Source organism: Neodiprion lecontei, chromosome 3 (genome assembly GCF_021901455.1).
Source record: "Neodiprion lecontei isolate iyNeoLeco1 chromosome 3, iyNeoLeco1.1, whole genome shotgun sequence".
Lineage (NCBI taxonomy): Eukaryota > Metazoa > Arthropoda > Insecta > Hymenoptera > Diprionidae > Neodiprion > Neodiprion lecontei.
In genome coordinates this window covers 36,611,709-36,632,345 of record NC_060262.1, presented here as the reverse complement: position 1 = coordinate 36,632,345, position 20,637 = coordinate 36,611,709, and the positions used below count along the sequence as shown (strand labels likewise).

At 43.4% G+C, this 20,637-nt stretch overlaps 2 protein-coding genes across 3 annotated transcripts; both read right to left on the bottom strand.

Moving 5' to 3' along the window:
* Positions 1 to 459: 459 nt before the first annotated feature.
* On the bottom strand, positions 460 to 18,825 carry LOC107224967 (engulfment and cell motility protein 1). Of its 2 annotated transcripts, XR_006903513.1 has the most exons (5): positions 16,546 to 18,825; positions 15,329 to 15,614; positions 14,552 to 14,892; positions 2,860 to 2,868; positions 460 to 471 (listed from the first exon to the last, which is right to left on the bottom strand). XR_006903513.1 is itself a non-coding variant. In XM_015665250.2 (3 exons), the coding sequence occupies exons 1-3, from the start codon at positions 18,289 to 18,291 to the stop codon at positions 14,720 to 14,722; spliced, it is 2,205 nt and encodes a 734-aa protein (XP_015520736.2). In that variant the 5' UTR covers positions 18,292 to 18,825; the 3' UTR covers positions 10,449 to 14,719. The 2 variants fall into 2 exon arrangements, 1 of the variants encoding a protein (XP_015520736.2); XM_015665250.2 differs by lacking the exons at positions 460 to 471; positions 2,860 to 2,868 and having other exon boundaries at positions 10,449 to 14,892.
* A 346-nt stretch (positions 18,826 to 19,171) lies between these two features.
* Positions 19,172 to 20,637, bottom strand: LOC107224965 (protein dpy-30 homolog). The gene is made up of 3 exons (XM_015665244.2): positions 20,548 to 20,637; positions 20,365 to 20,438; positions 19,172 to 19,909 (listed from the first exon to the last, which is right to left on the bottom strand). Exons 1-3 carry the CDS (start codon positions 20,561 to 20,563, stop codon positions 19,667 to 19,669), a joined length of 333 nt encoding a protein of 110 aa, XP_015520730.1. The 5' UTR covers positions 20,564 to 20,637; the 3' UTR covers positions 19,172 to 19,666.

The window sequence follows — 20,637 nt, the reverse complement described above, 5'->3', positions numbered from 1 at the left end:
TGATCGTTCATCGAAATCACGAGACAAATGCAAACTCTTTATTTCTTCCATCGAGACCTGACGTACGACGAATATATCGAAATGGGATTAGGGGTAAAGAATGGACCGATTTACATCGTGTTCTATGCGCTGGCTTTTGGTACCGATAACTCGATTCGTGACACGCGCAAACGGTCCGACGGTGTGGAACAGGTTGCACGGTTTCTGGAGCAAGGCATTAACTGTGTATGTATCGGGGCACGTGGAAAGTTGGCGTGTTGGTAGATTTAGCCGCCGGAGAAGATGCGGGGCGCAAGTTGGTTTATACAATGGTGATTTATTGGGTGGAGAATTCCAATTCGCTATTGATTTATGATGCGGTGAATCGCGTAAGTATCTTCAATTTCCCAACTGCTAAAGTTAAATGGAATTTTGTGTTATTGCGGAACTGTTTATGAGCTGGTTTCCGACTGACCTGACCACTCTTTCACTCTCTCTCTCTCTCTCTCTCTCTCTCTCTCTCTCTCTCTCTCTCTCTCTCTCTCTCACACACCTTACCGAGTACGAGACCAAAGCTCCGTGCAGGTGTCTTTAGCAACTCTGTTTTCTACGTCGATGGTAATGGTAAAGGAAAACATTTATCAGACGATGTCAAGCTCTGCGTGCGGTTTGTAATCGATGGCCTTTAACTCCGAGCAAACTCGCGGGTGTCTAGAAACTTGAGATTTGTCGCTCGAAAGAATATCCGTTACGCGCCAACGACCAATCCGATCGTACCCCCCTGCAGCTGAGGAAAACACCAAACAAATATCGAGTATCGATGTTTATGTGTATAAGACGTATAAAAGTCGGGAGGAAATATCCTGGATACACGAAAAGTTGTACGGATGGTGAGGCGGACCGATCGTGAGCCGAGTAGGAGAGGAGAGGGGAGGAGACGAAAGGGATGAAGGATGAGGGATCAACGGCTTGGGAAAACGCCGTTGCTAATTTCCTCGAGAAACGTTAGCCTCGTCTAGTGCTAGCTCTGATACAAACCACTGCAAATATTTACCAAGTTGGGTAATGCACTGCGGGGACGACTAGCCTAGACTATATGTATACGGCGTTGAGTGGATCTACAGTGTGTACGATTCGCAAACTGCTGCAATATACCGTCTAAAATCTACAATCTGTGCGGCACGGACAGAGCTGCGAGCTACTGTGCCAATGGAAAACAGTGCCGAGGATGTATCAATAGGCAAGTTGTGGATCCGCACTGTGATCTACGTTCACTCGGTGCAGGTAATTATCCGTTTCGTAAAGTGCCTCGGCGTCGCGTCCCATGCTCCATCCCCATCGCAGGTATACCTATACTACCTGTCTGTCTGCGAAAGCCAAACCAGAATATCGGTAAGCTATTTCGAATTAAGTCAAGTCCCAAAATACGAGACTACAGTATTATAAATCGTGACAGAATCGGGGGAATAACAGTCTAGCCCTGCACGTACTCCTAACTGTCTTAAAAGGTAATCAGCGAAGATTGAGGGTATCGTAAGACGCTGTCTGGTTTCGCACCTTTTTATGGTGATTTATCGTTACTTACCGTTTTTCTTTCTCTCGTCTCGACTGGGCGTATAATCCATTTAGTTTGTTTCAAGAACCAAGCTGCAGGTCAGGATGAAACCTGAGCTACTTGACTATAAAATTATACCACTCGGACTCCAATGATGAACACCTTCGAACGAAGATTATTATCCTTCGAAGCGTTTGAAGAAATAGAGGTGCCGAAGTAGCCTCGTTTGGCGGCGTGTACGGAGGGCAGGTTATACGTATGGCGATACCCATCGTGGCCCGGCGTTCGGCGTATTACCTTAACAAGGGAGTAGCGAGGGTGAGTTTTGAAAGATGGAAGCGACGGTGCCCGAGCCGATAAGGGGCCTCCTCCTTCGGGCACTAGAGTCGATTCTGATACCCAGGTTCCGGAATTTGAATTTCACCGTCCCGACGGTTCATATTTATGGATCAAAGAGCATAAATGCATAATTTATAGGAAGTGGCCATTCGGTTAAAACAACCTCCGCAACGCGAAGGAGGAAGTCTCGTCTAGATACGCAGAGACACTCACACACACACACGCACGCTGGAGCATAAACTGTACGCGGTTCGAACGGGAACGCGGCCTGGCCTCAAAAATTCCTCGGGTAACGTCAATAAAAAAGATGTAGGATAAGCGAACTGGCTCTCCTAGATACCTACCCTATTATTTCGCGGCAGAGCCAAGGATAGCATACGGCTTCGCGAGATAACAGAATCAGATAGCGGTGTACGGTATGCCCATCCTTTACTGGGAATAATACCTTACGGGGGCATAACTCACCCGGCCAGACTAATATTTTCATGAGAGCTACACGAGCCGAGAGCTCGTAACCTCCTCCAAGAGTCCTTCTCCTTTTCCGCGAGTTCAGCTCCGCGGGACGGTCAGAAATATCGGTGGGTGGATATTAAATAATAATAGGCAGCCGGCGGTGGAGCTGCTTATTTATTTCCCACCATCAGCCCTCCAGGGCACACTTCCGGGACTTCCGGCCCGAGAAGGCGGCCTACGGCGGGTGGAATTTGAATATTTCCGGGCTCCCGCCCCACCTCGCAAAACGAGAAGACCTCATTATTGAACAAGATTACAATTAGACTCGGGGCTAAGGGGGTTACAATTAGCCTGGAACTTTCGGCAATTGTAGTAATTAGGATCAAGCGCTTGCAGGGGTGCGCAGACAGCCCGTTTTACGCTTTCCTGTTTCGTCGCGAATATAAGCTGCGATAAGGGGAGAGCGAGAAGAATTGGAAAACGTGCAATCGAGATTCTGCCTAATATATTCAATACACTTCTGGCATGGTTACAACGTCGCTCTTTCCATTACCATAGTCGTTCCAGTATCCCGATACGATATGGCAAACAGAGTTTGCTCGAACGTCGGTACGTATTTCATTTGCATGCTGATGCCGCATGCGCGGTACAAAGAATATGGAGACTTCTATTATTTGGCCGAAATTTTTTACACTCTATTAAGGTGCGAAGATTTTTTTTATTTTTTATTTTATAGGGTTTCAACTAGTCGACCCGACCCAACGAACCTTGTACCGTGATGTCGGTGAAATATCTTACACGAGAGAAAATCACGCGCGAAATAGATATAGCTGATATATTTCAATGATAACGAGGGGACCGAAACGGCGCGTTGCGTTCAGCTGCGGTCGGGATGAATTGTCACTGCCGCTATTCTGTTCGAGTATTCCAAAGCCATAATTTACGGTAAATTGTCGTTGCGAAGACGGGACGAAACGAGGTGGAGAGCAGGAGAGACGGGAAGGACTCGGAAGCCTCGTTTAATACCCGCAAATTATAAATAATGCCGCGACTAGCAACCGCACGGCCACAAATCAACGTTTGCTTTAATTCCTTGGCTCCTACCTCCTACACCTTGGGATTAAGCGCGCCATCAAACTCCGTCCCCAGAGAAGCTGACACGGCCGTGTTTAAGGAATCCAACAAATATAAATTAACTTGGTGCGGTGCTTTTATTTGACCACGTATATAAATTCATCCTCGGGTAGATTTTTAATTTCGGAATTGCGCGCGGATCGAGGCAAGAAAGTTGACGGTAATGAAAGACAAAAGGTTCCTCGAAATCGGAAAAACATCATCTCCACGAATGAAACGAAAGTCATGATACTTCTATCAAAACTGAGCCCAAACTGATGATTCAGGGAGTCAATTTTCTCGTGTATGTTGTGTGTGTGTGTATACATATAATATACTCAACGGCGTTAGAAACAGTTGGCAATGGATATTGACGTTCGCCTGGTTGAACAGTATACAAGCGTTGAGCCTTACGGTGCCTCTAAGTCAAAGCGATTCTCTGCCTTGCTGCTCGTATATACAGGTGAGAGATGCTGATTAAGATTACTCACACGAGAAGCTGCTCCTCAGGCTATGAGCTTAGTGCTTGCGAACAAAAACATTTGTAAGCACGTAGAAGATTTTACAGAAAGCGTAGTTCAAAATACCTTGTGACTGAATGTGTGATTCGTCTGCTGTAATAATCGACTGCCGTCTAAAGACCTCTCGCACAATGTGGCCTCTCAGGAATCACCAGACTCGGGGGCCAAAGCTGATTGGTCTGTCACAGGTAGGAAGATTTGAGAACCAACGTCCCGTGGGGCTAAAGACTCTTCAATTTGAACAGGCAATCAGAGTACACACTCCTTGTACGATCCAAGATGACGCAATCGCGGTTGGACTACATTCGTTCAGACAACTCTGAAATTGGGCTCGTAGCATAAAGATACTCGACTGGCAGTAGAGCTTTTCACTGAGTATTTGCCCGTGATTATATTTTGGGGAAAACAGAAAAGAGGAGATAAGAAAAATATGAAAGTAGTATTAAAAGCTGCTGGGTCTGTTTTTACTTGCCGAAATAGCGGGTAAGAGGCGACCGACGTCTGCGATTAGGTAGAAAACAAATCCGAGCTTTCGCGGAGAATTCCTTCGTTTTCCCGAAAATAAGGAAAAGTCAAACGGAAGAGAGGAGGACGGATGGATCTCATCCCTCCAGATAGCAGCCTGTCTGATTGCTCTATTGGAGAATAGTGGTGGATGGGAAGTCCGAAAATGACTCGCAATAGAGGCATTGGGATGTGCCCCGCGATGTCGGGGAGCGATAGGACATGTCGAGCCGCGACTCGCTAACTTCGCGAATGTAGAGAACAAGGCCATCAAACAGATTGAAATCAACGGACGAGGCGAGCAACTTCTTCCCCAGCGCGGACGAGCCAGATCTGAAATGAAAATCTGCGGCGTTCCCGGGTGCGGCTGTGAGGTCGGTGCGGGAGAATGGGGAAAAGATACCTATTAGGAGCCAGCGTTTTGATCTATCGCCGCCCAAGTCGTGGGCCTTTTTTTGCGGAACAGAGATTAATTTAAAGAGGGTCGCGGTTGTCACCGCGCCACGGTCTGGATACCACGGGCTTGCTTTTTGTCCGACGATTTTTGATAGCAAATTTTGCATCGCGTTACCCTAAGCCCCCGTAAAATCGATTTCCTTTCCCGAGCTGTTACGTTTGTCGGAGTCGCTGAGTGGTTTCAACAGTTCCGTTAAATTCGTTGTACCTCGTACAGCGCAGGATTAAATTTCGCGAAAAGCATCTGGCAATCTTGTTTGTAAGGATAAAGGATGTGTGACGATACGTGGGAAGCTTGTTCAAGGATTGCGAATTCAGAAACAGCTTCAAGTCGTACACGATGTCCTCTAAATCGCGCAGGGCTCTTTTCGCGGCTAATATCATAATCTCGTGAGTGTAAATCGTGAGGGAGTATTGAACTCGATTCTAACTTTGAAAACGTAGATATTCTCTGAGTATTTCTAAGCTATAAAACCGAGCTAGAAACACGTGAGCTAGTGAGTTAAGGAAGAGATACGTAGAGGATAGGGTTCAGAGAGACCGCGTTTGTTTCTGTCGACTTGTCGTCAAAGGTAGCTTTTGAACTTGGTCTAACGAATTCTCGGAGCCCTTGCGATACGGAGTTCTAATAGGAATTTCCGTTAATTAATGAGATACGTGCAGGGTAACGGCAAACATCGCTGTTAACTCTCGAGATCACTTGGTAATTGATTAGATATAGGACAAACGTCGCTGCTTGTACAACTCGCAATACACGCATAATGAGACACCTATAAATAAACAGTGTGGAATTTCCCTACCCGTAGACTGCCTGATACAATTTGTCTCTGCACCCGCCAATATTCCCAAATTTGACGCGATTTGAAGTTCCGATCGGAAAATTTCATCGCTTCAACTCGTTAATAATTCAAGCCAACCCGATATTCGACAGTTCGCGGGACCAGTATCAGAAAATTTTTTCACACTTGGATCGGAAGTGATGCATGCGTATTCTGGCTTTGAACGCTTATTTCTTTACTATCATAGATAACCCGAATTCTGGAACTGACCACTGTCAAAACGGTTGGTAAAAATTCTGGGAAAGCAATAACTGGAAAAGTGACGAAGGAGCGAAGAGGTGAGGAACCTGAAACGTTAGCCGGGGTTGAGGTCGAGGATGGACTGGTCTGCACGCGTCCCCAGGTGAGGGTGCGTCCTTGCGAATGCATCGGGGCAACAGCTGGCAAAAGAGGGAATCTGGACGGACATGGAATCGCCATTACCGCGATGCCTTCCGATCGCCCAGAGCCTGGTGTAAGCCGACTCCAGCTGAGCGTTCGGGGTTTTGGGGAACCCCCGGGGCCCGGGGCCTCGCGCAGATACGCCCCTGAGCCCTCGGTTTGACATGCTTTTAGCATTATCGGCTGTTTATAGTATTACGTGTATATGTTATGTTGGTGAGACGTGCGACCGGGCGAGGAGTAAAAGAGGGAGAGGCGATGCGATCGTTGCCTTGAATTTCCGGGAAACGTGTCGTAGATCGTATCGTATATAGGTATATGAGGTTTTTCCCAGGGAAATCCGCGAGACTCGATTACCACCCGGGATCGTGTGAATCCGAACGTGTCGCCAACTACAGGTAGCCAGTGATGGGGAAAAAAGAAAGATAAAAAAAAGAATGAGACACGAAGGATTGGAACAAAAATTGCATAACACGTTTTGTGTCAGCAAAATGAACATTTCATCCGGTGATAAGGCAATTGTTTCTCAACAATGAGTTAATTTCAATTTATTTCATTCGTACAAAATAAAAATAGATTTTCCATTTACCCGTATCAGATATCCAGGTACTAAGCTCTACTTACTAAATCTCTTCACTAAATTTGTACGGGAGGAAACGTGACGCTGGGGGTTGATAAACTTTTAAAAATTTTACGCTTTACACTTTGCCGAAGGGTTAAGGATACCTGAAAAATAATCTTGCACTATTTATCAACTACTTCTAACAATGGCTCCAAACGAACAACGGGATCACTGGCCATGAGCTTCACTCTCTTTTTCTCCCTTACCCCGATCACATATACATATATGTATAGAAGGACAACGCGTTACGCGGCCATAACCCGTTTTCCCTTTACTTCCCTGTTACGCTCTGTATACAGGGTAATTTGGGTACACCCGATGTATTTGGGATTCAATTATGAAGCGACTCCTACTCGCTGACTTTATTTCCTTTATGTATTTTTCTTTCATTAGTCATTATGCAATGTTTGCTGAATAATTTTGATCCATTGTAACGCGTTGCGTAGATCGTGTGTTTAAAATATAGGATACAGTCGAATGTGAATCAACAGCTTTGTCACATTTAATATCCATTTGTAACTAATAACTGTAATCACACTCCGGGGAGGTGGGTGGATACATGTGCACAGTTTATTTGTCGTTAAATTATAAGTAATATTTATTGTTGTTGTATGACGTATAGGCTGATACGATACACGAGAATATGACGCTAATGTGTTTTTCCAATCATGACCAACAATTTTTGCGTTTACTTATTTACCTACTTTCATTATGTGTATTTTTTATCGTATTTATCTACACGCTTTCAATGCAGAGAAATAGCATGACAATTGTTATTTATGTACATTCGTTAAACATACAGTTTTCTTGACAGGCACGTGAATAAATTTATTCGCGGAGAATTTTCTCTGCGTACCATTGCCGACGAATGAATGTTGATCCAGGAAAAGATTTCGAGTAGGTACCTTATATACTTTAATTAACCACGCGACGTAATTTAAAGAAAATATTTTCGCGCAGTTAAGGAATTGCTAATTCTCATCATGATTACTGTAATATATGAATTTAATCTAAATTTATGTAAAATTGTACTATTTCTATACTATCGCATATGCCTCAGTGCGATACACGAACCCGTTGTAGAAAGAAGTATTGCCAACGATTTGATAAATATTTCAGTATCATGTTATTATTCGCGATACTTGCAAGTGCGGCCTATTGGTATATTTCAGGTGCGACATTAAAATTTACGGATTTCCGGAATCGAGCAAAGTGAACAAAGAGAAGAGAAAATTGATTTTCTACGCAGTGAGGTAACGCATAATCGACCAAATGTACAAAAATGGAGCATGACGCACTTCTTCGACATTTTGTTCCGTGTGATGTAGATTACGGACGATACCTATGTATATACATATATTAGAGTGTTTCCAAAAAAAATAATTTGCGATTTTCCACTATTGCACCCCTAAAAAGTTTGTTTACGTTGAAAGAAAGGTTCTGTCAAAAAATGAGCGTTCTGCGTTATGTGAAAGATTGTGCTCAGTTGATTTTTCACTTTTGTACATTTTTTTTCTCCTGCTTACATCAAACACAATATCAATTTACGTCACAAAGAAGATCCCCACTTGCAATATTAAGCCTCCAGTTGATGTTTAAGAAGTGAATCTGACGACTTTTTCATTATTAATACAATCTCATAAAATAGTTTTAATTTAATATGATCTTTTAATTTAAGAGAATAAGATTCCCGGTTGGTATATCGTTATGTTATGGATCGTGATCTTGGGGTTGAACATAAATATCAGGAGAAAAATAATAATTGAAATGCTACAACGTATTTCTTTAAAAATCCAAAGTAATATGTAACAAAAAATCAAATATCAAATGAGCGCGATCTTCCACATAACGTAGAACGCTCATCTTTTCGCAAAATCTTTCATTTAACCTAAACAAACTTTTTAGGGGTTGCCAATGTGGAAATCGTAAATTATATTTTTTCGCAACACCCTAGTATATATATATATATATATATATATATATATTATATATGCATTTTACCCACGGGACTGGAAATAGACATGATAATAAAATATGGCATATCTCGCGAGGCTAGTCCTGAGATTTAGCATAATTGAATGAAGGAGCGCGCATCTGCTGCAAGCGACTTCCCGGATCTCGCCCCTCATCCTCCGGTTTCGTCATCCCGCTTCCCTCCCTCCACTCTTCTTACACCTTACACCATTCCCACCCCTTTATGAGAATTCGCGGAAAAACGTAACGCCGCTAAGTGGAAACCGCCGAGGCATGTGAAAGTGCAGCGGGAAATTGGCACGGAATAAATTTATTTCCCATACGCGATTCGTTGGGTATTAAACGTGCCCGAGATCCGTAAAGCACGGAGGCGGAAGTCTGTAAATCTGATACGCGAAGGGCTTTATGGCCTCGTGGAATATAAAAATTTACGCATTGTCACGCAAAAACGGACCGCCATTTTGGTACTTCTTACACAGTGGTGAATTAGGCTTACCAGTTTTTTTTTTATTTCTATTTACGTTTGTCAAGAACGTGAACAATTACGTGATGTCTGGATTCTCTTTGACTTGATGTACGTACCTGTAGAGACGGTTTCATTTTCGTTTACTCAAAATTATCCAAGATTAAATATGACCAAGTAGATCCCTCCTCCCAATATGCGTATAATACGCACACGGATGTATTCACACGAACATCCGGCAGCGTGTAGACGGTGACGATGGTACACAAGCAGTTTAAGGTGGCGCCGAAAATTAATTTCACTGAAATGAAACGCCGAGAGCTTTTGCTCTAACTTAAACTTAAGATCGTCTCCGAGCCAAGTGGCGTCTAAAGCCTTGGTTTCGCGGAACCCGGAGAAACTACAGCAACGTGTTTGCTTCGTGACATGGTACAATATATTGTATACATACTACATATACATGTTCATTTACACCTTTGGCGCTCACTGAAATATAATAATGCGTATACGTTTTGAAGTCCGCAAGCACGTAATTTCCCGCGTAAGAGTTTTAAGAAACTTTTCGAGCCATTAAAATTAGCGGTAATACCGATAAGACCGTGAGGTCGCGGTCTCAAGTTTGTTAAACACTTGAAAGAGGAGTGGAAGATAGCTGCGGAAAAAGAAGGAAATAAACGGCATTAAAGAGATATGAAAAAAAAAAAAGTACATTTTCAAAAAAAGAATTAGTTCTCACGGCGCGGGTCGCTGTGCGTTAATAATACCCGCCTTATACCATATTCTACCCAGAATCTCGCCCTCGCCCGGCAACCCAGTCGAGATAAAGCTCCGTGTAGTAGGCTAGAACTTTGATACGATGATTAGATTAAATGGCGCGAGATAACTCCTCGTTAGACATTCATAGAAACTCTTGGCCCTCTAGCCACCGGGGCCAATTCGTTCTTGCGCAGATTAGTCTCCGCGGAAGTTTCGCTACCGTACACTTGGCACAATTGCAGGTCACGCCAAACTATCCGGCATCCCGTGAATACCTTCGATTAACTACTCGATCTTGGGGTGACGTCTTTCTTTCTTTGTCTTTTTTCGTTCGACGAATTAAACTGACTCAAATCGAACATTTTTTCACCCATTTATTAGGAAAATTGACGGAGCCGTTTTTCCGAAATTCAGGTTACAACATTTTTTACCAACACACGCAGACGCGTGTTGAAAAAGTTTCGAAGCGGGTCGTGCAAGTAATGAAACGTGCTTCAAAGTGGAATATTTTATTTTTTTTTCTCAGGATGACATTTCTTGCGATGACAAATAGTAGGTACAACAAACGCTCCGTTTTACGATCGTGCCTATAAAAATAATGGGAATTCAGACTCTGCCGTGACCGTGATGAATAACGAGCGAGCAAAGGAAAGCTGCGGGGAGTTATAAAGGGGGAGAAAACGATGCTCCCGAAGGTAATCGGCTTACGATGAAAGTAAAGCGTAATCGAAAAGTACCCGAGGGCAGATAATATACGGGATTCGCACATACATATATATACGTAAACGTGGGGCAACGCACGTCTCGGGGGCGTCGGTAGAAAAATGTTTAAAAAATTGGTCTCCCATACAAGCTCGCAAGGGTGTTTAACGTGCAGCTACGAAGTGCAAGTACCTGTAATAAAATTCATACAACACTTGTATGAGACATACCCGCGCGTGTGGGAGTGACTACGTCACCCGAGGGACGGAAAGAGGACAGAGGGATGAAGGGTGGAGGTCGCACCGCGTCCCGTTAATTGAACGGAGGGTGCGATCTCGTGAACGACCAAGGGATTCCGCTCTGAGCCCGGCGCGTATAGGCGAGGGGCTAAAATGAACGCTAGTAGTCCGCCGCAGAATTGCCCCAATCTCGCCGCGCCGACCTGAAATGTTGGGCTTGCGAGGCTGACGTGCTCCTCGAAGACCTCCGAGGTCCGAAAGGGCGTCCCGCGCTCTGTCTCCTGGACCGTTATCCTCGACGCTTTGTCTCGCTTGGAAACTATGCCGCTACTACTGCGAAACTTGCCGCCTATCCACCCCCGCGACCTGAACCCACATTTTCCAGCCCTGGAAGCTGCCAGCAGCTGGATACGTAATGTCGGAAGATTAATTCCGCGATATGTAGCGCCAGTTGCGTAAAATAGGGCAAGTTTTTTTTCGTTCAGATGTCAAGAATTCAATGAATCTATTTGCTGAATTTGGAAAGCTCTAACAAGCTTTTAAGCGTGGAAAATATAAATGTATACTCAGCGTTGAATGAGGAGTTTTACCATACCATATTTACCCGATTATGCCTATATGTATATGACAAAAGGTTTTTCGAAATGAAAATTATCGAATCTCGCACCGTTACGCAGGAAATTTTCTTACATGCAGCGTCAACAAAATGCAGTGACGCAGCTCGAGGTGGCAGCCTTGCTACGAGGCGGAAGTAGTTTTGGAGCTTTCGTAGCTAAGCAAACATTTTCCCCTTGATGACTCAAAGCATCGTGATAACGCGTTGTAATTAACATGTCAACTCAAGTTTACCCGTAGCATTTGGAAGTGTCGACTTCAAAGCAGAATCACGTAGTTTGTAGCATTTTGCTACAAATTTGAAAACGTGAAGCTAGTGTTGGCTGATTTTCGAAATTCGGTTTAGCGCCACTCTCTCGACTTTTGAATACGTGATATATATATATATTGAATTGGAAAAGCATCCGTTATACCTTTCAGAAACGGTTTCCCTAAAGTTTCCTCAAGCCACTCCATTTCTTGAACAACCAAAAAAAAAAGTGCGTGGCGTGTCTTCATCGCTGAAAGTCAAATATCGACTTAGAACCAATAACCGCATGCTCCGAGGGAGAAGATTTTTTTCTCCCCAAGTCGCGTGACGTAATTACCTGTCTGAACTCTCGGTGTTCATTGTCAATCGCGCAGAAAGGCTGCAGAGGGTAGTGCTCGGATAGCAATTTACATCTTTGCAGACACCGTGCTATAGACGGGATCTGAAGTGGGGAAAATTGATGCGAAACTTTTTCAATTTTATTACGCACACTCTGCTTTCTCTTGCAAAAAGCAGAAGGGGCCGTTCGCGATGTCTTCTGTACAACCGAACCCAGCGCCCGTTTTAACGCTCGATTTCGCGAGTCGATTCTCAAATCGGCATCTGCGAAATATTTCACCGCAAATGTACCTGTTCCATTAGCAAAATGACCACGGACAATTTCACACCGCGAATTTCAGCCTTATACAATCTGATACCAATAATGAAAAAACACCCCACAGGTTCGATAATCATTCGGAATTACGTGTTTCCGGGAAAGCCTGAGCAGTAAACGTAAATACAGCAGTTAGAGGGTTCGGTTTTAACCAGGACTTGTTTCGCTGTACTTATAAAGGACAAAAATTGCCGGAGGGGTGAAAATCCTGAGCTCCTCTTTGACCTTTGACGCTCGAGCAAAATCACGCCTCTGGGTTGTTCAAACAATATGAAACAACGAATCCAGCGTACCTCTTAAGCACCTGATCGATGCTCAAGCTCAGTTGTTAAACTCCATTACAGTATACAACCCAAAATTTAATCGGTATTAGTATCATGATTGTTGTTACATATTGCAACTATAATATTTTAGGGGAATTTCGAAAGAATCTCATCTTGGAACGATTATCTTACCTTCGATAAATAACTTCGTAAACCAAAATGAAACCCCGAATATCAACAAACCAAATTGTGTGTATTATATAATGAGGTTTCTTCTTATTACTTCTTTGTGTTTTCGTATGTCTGCGTGGTGGTTGAGATATTAGACAATAACAAGCAATTGCAGACAAGAAGATCTTCGCAAGGATAAGTCCAGGTAAATTAGGGTTATTTCACGTAAGCAGCGGCCTTCCCAGACTTTGCAGGATCTCCGCCACGCGCGCAAAGTGCTTTTCGAGGAAAATCCGAAACCCGAGCCTTGCCGAGGGCGAATCAGGGGGTGGAGAATAAAAGGTGAAGATAAGAACGGAAGGGAAGGTTTATTTCATAGATTCCAATTATTGTTCGAGAAAGCGCTCAAATTGAAGGGCGCACTCTGTGCAGCAGGGTACGCAATAATCTTAAACGATCATGTTGAATAACGGCGAGGAGACGAGGAAAAGGAGGGACTGAGTTTCAGCCGCCTCCGTTTCAGACAATGACAATTGCTTTCGTTATTATCCGTCGTTTTGAATGGAAATTTTCGAGCGGGAGGGAAATGGAAAGCAAACCACTGCTACAGTGACGGAGCCTGGAAGCGATAAAAATAAACGCCATCGCAATGGGGAGAAAATATTGTATTATTTATGTGTGAAAGAAAAAAATTCTCTCATCCGACGGACAATGAAATTTCATATTCTACCAACCCCCGAAATAAATCGATCAAGTTTGCATGTCGCTGCATTTTTTTGTCCAACCGTTCGTATTTAAACTCCTCGACTGACGCAGTGTGGCGCAGATTTCGTCCGTGTTGTACGCATATGAAACCAACCCACGCATTCTACATTCCTACGTCCGATCAAGATTAACGATCCGATCCCTGAAACATTCAGTTCGATTACGCTTAATTACTTGCAATTGAACTGTTCCTTCAATTAAAATCACTGCTATACGCCCAGCTAATCGAACCAATTTGCCATTCAACTCGGTGGCGCGAAAAACACTGCAGTGACTAGCAGGTGATTCGAATCTGTCGATGAACCGGACATTTTTTAATCAACCTCTGTCACGGTTTGTTCCGGTGAACCAGAGCAGCCGAAATTTTCCACGAAAGAACGTGAAGCTTCCCGTTTCATACAAAAAAACGTAACGATTTCTCGGCAATTCATTATTCCGTCGATTGGAGTTACAAAGTAAAATTACCATTGTAATTTGTTTCATTGTTTTTACTTTTACTCGATACCTTGAACGGACATAAATTTTAAAACGTACAAAGCGTCAAGAAGAATCACTTTACCCCTTGACCTCTTCTGTAGGTACTCGACTGATAAATAGTCTCTTACCGTGTAACATGAAGATATATTTTAGGAACGTTTAAATTCAAAGCAAATCCCGCTAGAACGCGCGATGCAAGCTTCAAGAACACCAGTATTATTAGCCAATTTAGCATATTCCTGTTATAGTTACACTTTTATATTAAAGACGGCCGTGTGCATGTGGTAGTATTGTATATATGTGCTATCCGAAAGTGCAGAGGGGAGAAGTTTCGCGAGCTCTGCATACATCTGAATACAAATTCGCACGCGTTATTCGACACCTGGCACCTCTACAATTTCACACCACGAGCCGCAGAACAAGAGTAAGGATTTGTTCTTTCTTTCCTTCTTATTCCACCTTCCGCCCTCTCTAACCCGTTGCAAATTTGAACCCAATTCGGAGTACCACGTCTCGAGATGTGCTTTATTGGAAGCGATCCACGGCCCTGGATATGGCTATGTATACATGCACGGGGTTCTTCCTTTTACGGTTTCCACAGCTCTCGATCCTCAGTCGCGATCGGTTTCACACCAGGGATTCGTCGCAGAACTCGTAGTTCGCCGGAGGAGATGGCAGAGGCGGTGGATCCATGGGTACAGGCGTCGGGGCGTCGCCGAGATCCAGAAGTCTCAATCTCACCTCCATGTCAACGATCATGTCGACGTCTTCGTGAAACGCGGCGCTCAGCACGGGCCGTCCTGAAACAAGGGGAATCCGTCTCTGCGTCAGGAAAAAATCAAATATAAACCTGTGACGTGCCCCGGGAATTCCAGGCATCTTTTTTCTGCGGGGCAGAAAAAAAAAACGCCTGATAAATCCGCCGCAGGCTAATATTCCAAAACTACATCGGCACGGTAAAAGAGATTGGTTTTTCTCCGAATATCAAATTCTTTCAGACAGTAGATATCTGCCACCAGTTTATTCGAGTAGTAAAAGAAAATTTATTTTAGTACGACTAACACGTCTTGCTGGATTATATTTTGCGTAAGTGAAAGATATAATATTTCGTCATCTCCGGCTCTCGCAGATTTTCGAAACTTGGTAAGCTTGTGCGTCGGTAATTGTTGTAATTCTTGATTCTTGTAAAATTGACGAGGAGTTGAATAAACAGAGTTAGATAAAGTGAAAGATTACCCAGCAGCGCGGTGAGCCCGTCGGTCCACAAGTTATAGATTTCTTTGTTAGGAGCGATAAAGTCGAGGGAACCGCCCTCGTGCAGTAGCGAAAAAAATGTCTTATCGGTAGGATATTTCCGACCCTTGGCATGCGGGCATCTCTTGCCAGTCGCCAACCCCGTAGCAGAAGCCACGCTGATCCTCTTGTGCAAGTTTGAGTACGGTTGACTTTCCGAGTCCCAGTCTCCGTAAATGAGAACCCGTTCGTCATCCGACAGATGAACGAACCACCAATTCTTGGCCTTCTGCTCGGAAATATAAATTGAAATGAAATTAAATTTAAATTTGAAACTACAAAATTAGGTAAAAATAAATAGTTTTCTGTCACTTTCGCGTTAGCAGAAGATACAGCGCTTCTGACATATAGGGTTTCTGGTCGAGACTTCAGGAAGCGAGAATTCCCGGGAAATCTTTTTCGAGACGAGAAATAAGTGTCGAGAAATTCAAAAATTGCGCCTTAATTGTGCTTGTGCCCTGTCCTCCGCTTATTTACTTTATCCTACGTTTTTAAGACTAATAAGCTAGTCTGTTTTGAGGATTCTCGTGGTTTCTTTTTGTACCTAATTAAAAGACTGTGTAGTCAAAAATTTTATCAGCAGATACTCAAAGTAGATTCTTCAGTTGATTGTGTTATTAAAAATTGAAATTTTTGTTCAATTAGAACACTGTGATTAAAAGTTATACATATTTATAGGAAGAAAGATACGGTACATAACTTTAATTTAAAGATTGTTTTTATAAAGATAGTTCAGGTATCTACTATTTGTTTAACTGAAAGACTGCGAAGTTAATGTTTTTACTTAAGTCAGGAAGGAAGCTAAGATACATATTCAAAGTACCTACTTTACTTAATAAAAAGATAAATTAAAAGTTTTATAGGAAGATACTCATCAAAGTTTAATTTAGTTAGTTTTGTTAATAAAATGTATAAGTAATTAAAATTCAAATGTAAACAAGACTATAAAACACAAATTTTGATGATTATTAATTAGCGTAATTTATTTCGCATTCAATTAACAATTTTGTGATTTTTATTAAAAATTTTATAAATTTCTCGAAAATCCAAGAATCCACGGGAAGTCCTAGTCAAGAATTCTCGAGTCCCGAGAAAAAAAGTATGTCAAGAAGTCAGAAACCCTACTGACAAACAAGGGTATCCGAATCAGTGCTGCTCACCTGTGCCTTGAGGGTATCAAAGTGTTTTGAGAACTTGTGACCCGCCTTCAGCGCGTTCAATCTCTGAAGGGTGACGAGCCTCGCAGCTTTCGGCCTGATATCATTCCTCAGATCATCAATCGCTGGATGCTTTTGAAGAAGGTTTTCAAACTTGGCCTGCCGCTCAGCGGCCCACAATTCTTGAACATGAGCAGCGGATGTTTCCTTGAGGTTTTCGGCCAATGCGGACAAAGTCGTCGGCCTGGCGTCCAGGGCGTCCTTCAGCTGGCGATGGAGAACTCGAAGTGCAATCAAGTGATCCTCGGGCTCTCGGGTCCTCAAATCCCTCACGGTCTTTCCCAAAGTCCATATAGCGTGGCAGAATAGTTCCTCGAAGAAGGCGTCCCTAGCGCTGAAGAAGAGAGGACAGTACCTGGTCGAAGTTCGTTCGTGACTCGTTCCCACCCGAAGGACGGTGCACAGAACATCTACGACGTTCTGAGCGACATGATTCAGGTCAGAGAGAAGCTCAGCCTCCTCCTTGGCGAGGACGAAACTGTCGTGATACTTCTGAGAAAAGTATTCGAGACAGTTTGGGGTCAGATGGCTGATCGTGTCGTTGCTCGAGTCGGACATGTAAGAGAAATATCTCTTGAGGGTTGGGGGTGGTTTCGGCGAAGGCAACGGCATGGAGGGCATGTAGGTCTGGGTCACCTCGTCCAAAGTGATGGTGGAACCCTGCCTGCTGAGTTCCGGGGTGCTCGGCATTGATTCGACGGACTCAAGGATGGTCTCGGTGCTGACTCTCCGCCAGAAAGAGGGTATTTTCCCGTTCTCGTCGTCGTTTTCGACTAGCGTTTCCTGGCTCTGTCCAAGAATGGAATTCAGGAGCATCGTTTGAAGGACGTGGAGCTGGTGAGCCAACTCGTCGCCCGCATTCCGCTGCCCGGAACCAAGAACATGACGGAAGATGAGCTGCCTCCACTGCGAATCCGCCAAAGCTTTCAAGTCTTCTTCGCGTCGCGGGGACTCCGATGAGAGCAGAATCGCATTGACCAGGCCCAGAACGGCCAGTTGAACACCGGGCGACCTGCCCTTGACCAAGGTCAAAATCTCCGTAGTCGTCAACGCAGCTCGCAGCCTCTCCCCGTGCTCAGGCTCGCTTCTGGCGATGACCAGGCAGGCGATCAGCAAAGCTTCTCTCAGGGCTTCGCTCTCCCCGGGACCGGCGATTTCGGCAACGACTCTGTCGATACCGACGTGACAAAGCTGGTCCAGGTATCCGTGCTGCATCGACAGTCTGAGACACGCCAATGCGGCGGTGATTTCACCGGCCGCGGCAACTTTCAGCTTCTCAACGATCATCGACGGCCCTTCGACCTCGACGAAACACCTCGCGAATTCCGGGTCTTCGCAGGCATTGGCGAGCTTTTGCAGGGCGCTTTTACGCTTGGATCCCCGCTCGTCTGTGATCACTTCAAAGAGAAGGCGGACGGTCGTTGCGGCCGAGAATACCAATCGCAATTCTGTACCGTCTAGAACTTGGGATATTAATTCTGGTGTTACGTAACGGTTCGATATCGTCTGGTCTTCGGCCTTCGGCGACGGTCGTGCTATTTGCAACGCATACTTGTGGCACTCTCCTATCAGACCGTGATTCACGCAGAGATCGGCTATAATCTCATCCAGTGGGAGACTGCGGTCCATCTTCACCAGAGTTTGGTCGTTACCGATGGCCACCGCAACCGAGACTATTGAATCCGGCATTCTCACGATTATCCGAAGGCCTGGAATGTATTTCTCTAGGCCAGTGTTACGATAGGGAATCAACCGAATTGTTCAGTCCTCTACGCAACCGTGTGACGCGTGAAGAAGCGAGAAAATTGGACGTTTAATAGAGATTACGCAACGGGACTACCGCTCGTTGTCAACTAGTTGATTACAGTAACACGTGCTAGTAATAACCACAGAAATAGTTATAGCAGTCACTAATCTAGTTCTGCAACCACCCGTTGCAGCTCTTCAATAATAATACAATGAATAGTCAGTCAAGCAGTCGAACAACGCCGGTTATTTTCGACCATGTTTGAATTATTACGTATGGTTCTAAATTTACACAGTTCGAATGCACGACTCATTGGTATGATAATTGAACACCACCGCGAGAAACCGAATTAACATCATGAATAATGAAGCGGGATTTTCGAACGAACCATTCACAGCCTCGATCACAATCAGATTTATTTTCGTTATATTCACACGCAACGAATGGCCACACCTGAGCCCTCGTCGAAGGCCGATTACTGCCTGTTATCGTTACGCTGATAACTCAACACGGATGAGCAATGAGTCAAGCAATAATGCTGCGTAGTGGGGGACGCATAAGTGACAACAACCCACAGTATTTCGTTCCTGCAATGAGGCTTCCCCCTTTGCATCCCAACTCACTGTACAAACACACATACACAGGCTAAATATCCGGTGTAATATTATTATTATCATTACTATTACTGGTATTGATATTATTTTTCTTCACACTGTATAGGGATAAAATACAATATGGGCATAGCTACGTAATATGACGAAGATCAGATTGTGGTCCGCTTATCCCTGTTGGTAGTTCTACAAATATGAAATAGGAGTTGAAAACTGTCCATCAAGATTTTATTTTGTCATATTGAAGTAATACAGAATAAAATTTAAGATAAAACGCGTACTTCAGATATAGTATGAAACTCTTGGATTAGCATTATATTTTTCACCATCAGATGACACTTATTCCAATTTTTGCGACTGGGACCCCCTATTTTGGGTCCATATGATCAGCCGATATTTATAAAGAAATTATTATAATACGTAAAAATCATGCTTAAACAATATAAATTCTTTTCTCTAAATCTGCACACTGATTTCATTCTAATGGACACAATTATTATAAATATAAAAATGACGTGCTTAGTTTTGGTATTGACAAACTTCATTGAACATTGAAAAACTATTGAACATTTAATCCATAATAAAAAATCATCCCAGCATACAAGAATTCTGGTAATACACATATAAAACACCTCCAAATAAATGATAATTATTAAACAATACGTCCTTATTTGAAATGTTGATTTAGTTAATATAGAATCTATTGTTATTGACTAGTCGGTGGTGACCCACTGTTGTCATATTGGCTCTTATTTTTCAATAGATAAGCAGCTAAAAAATTAATAGGATCTGGCGGTCTTTCTTTGGCAAGACTTGATAATGCTTGGAGTAATATTGGCACAACGGTCTGATCCAAGTACTGTCTTGTCGGCAGCGACTGGACCTCTACTCTAGATTTCTTCTGCGGTGCAGCAGTCAAGTCTGCTTCCTTCTCCATCGATATTATTTTCTAAAACCATGGATACGTTAAATGAGGTGAGTGTTCGGGATGTTTGAATAGGCAATTCACAAAATGTGTAACCATTTAAAAAGGCTTAGGCAAAATTGTCAACACTAATGAACTATGTGGAATTAAGGTAAACTCAAAGTCCAACTTATTTTCAGACTGACCATGATTTATTGAATTTTAATAATACACGGGTTGTTGTTTGTTATTGCGAAAGAATCAGTAGGGCAGAGACTGAGAAAAAGCTAATTTCGTCGAACCTAGACAGTTATATTGCCAAAGCATGCTCCACAATTATACTATTATTTTTTATTTAAGAGTTGATGTTGAATTTGAATATCGATTGATTTTCTGCTGCGTCTGGGCCGCAAGAAAGCAAATAAGATTTTTAAATCTAAAATCACTTCAACCAGTCAATCACAAAGACCGGTAGTTTGTAAATTTAAGGTTATTCTTACGTTCGCTGCGTCTGACACTACATTAGTGCTGGGTTGAGCTGGCGCTGGCTCAGTCCGCTCTTCGGTTGTGGTTTCTACATTAAAAAAGAGTACTAATTTTTAGATTTGGAACTCTATAATACAGGCCACCAACAAGCATTGGTAATTAATAGTAAAAAACCGAAATATGTACTACATACGTACCCCCGGTGGACGCCATGATATAAACAAATTGTTGTCAAATCCGTTATACGAAATGTAGCTGCGGATTCGGAACGGCTTGACTGTCGAGCC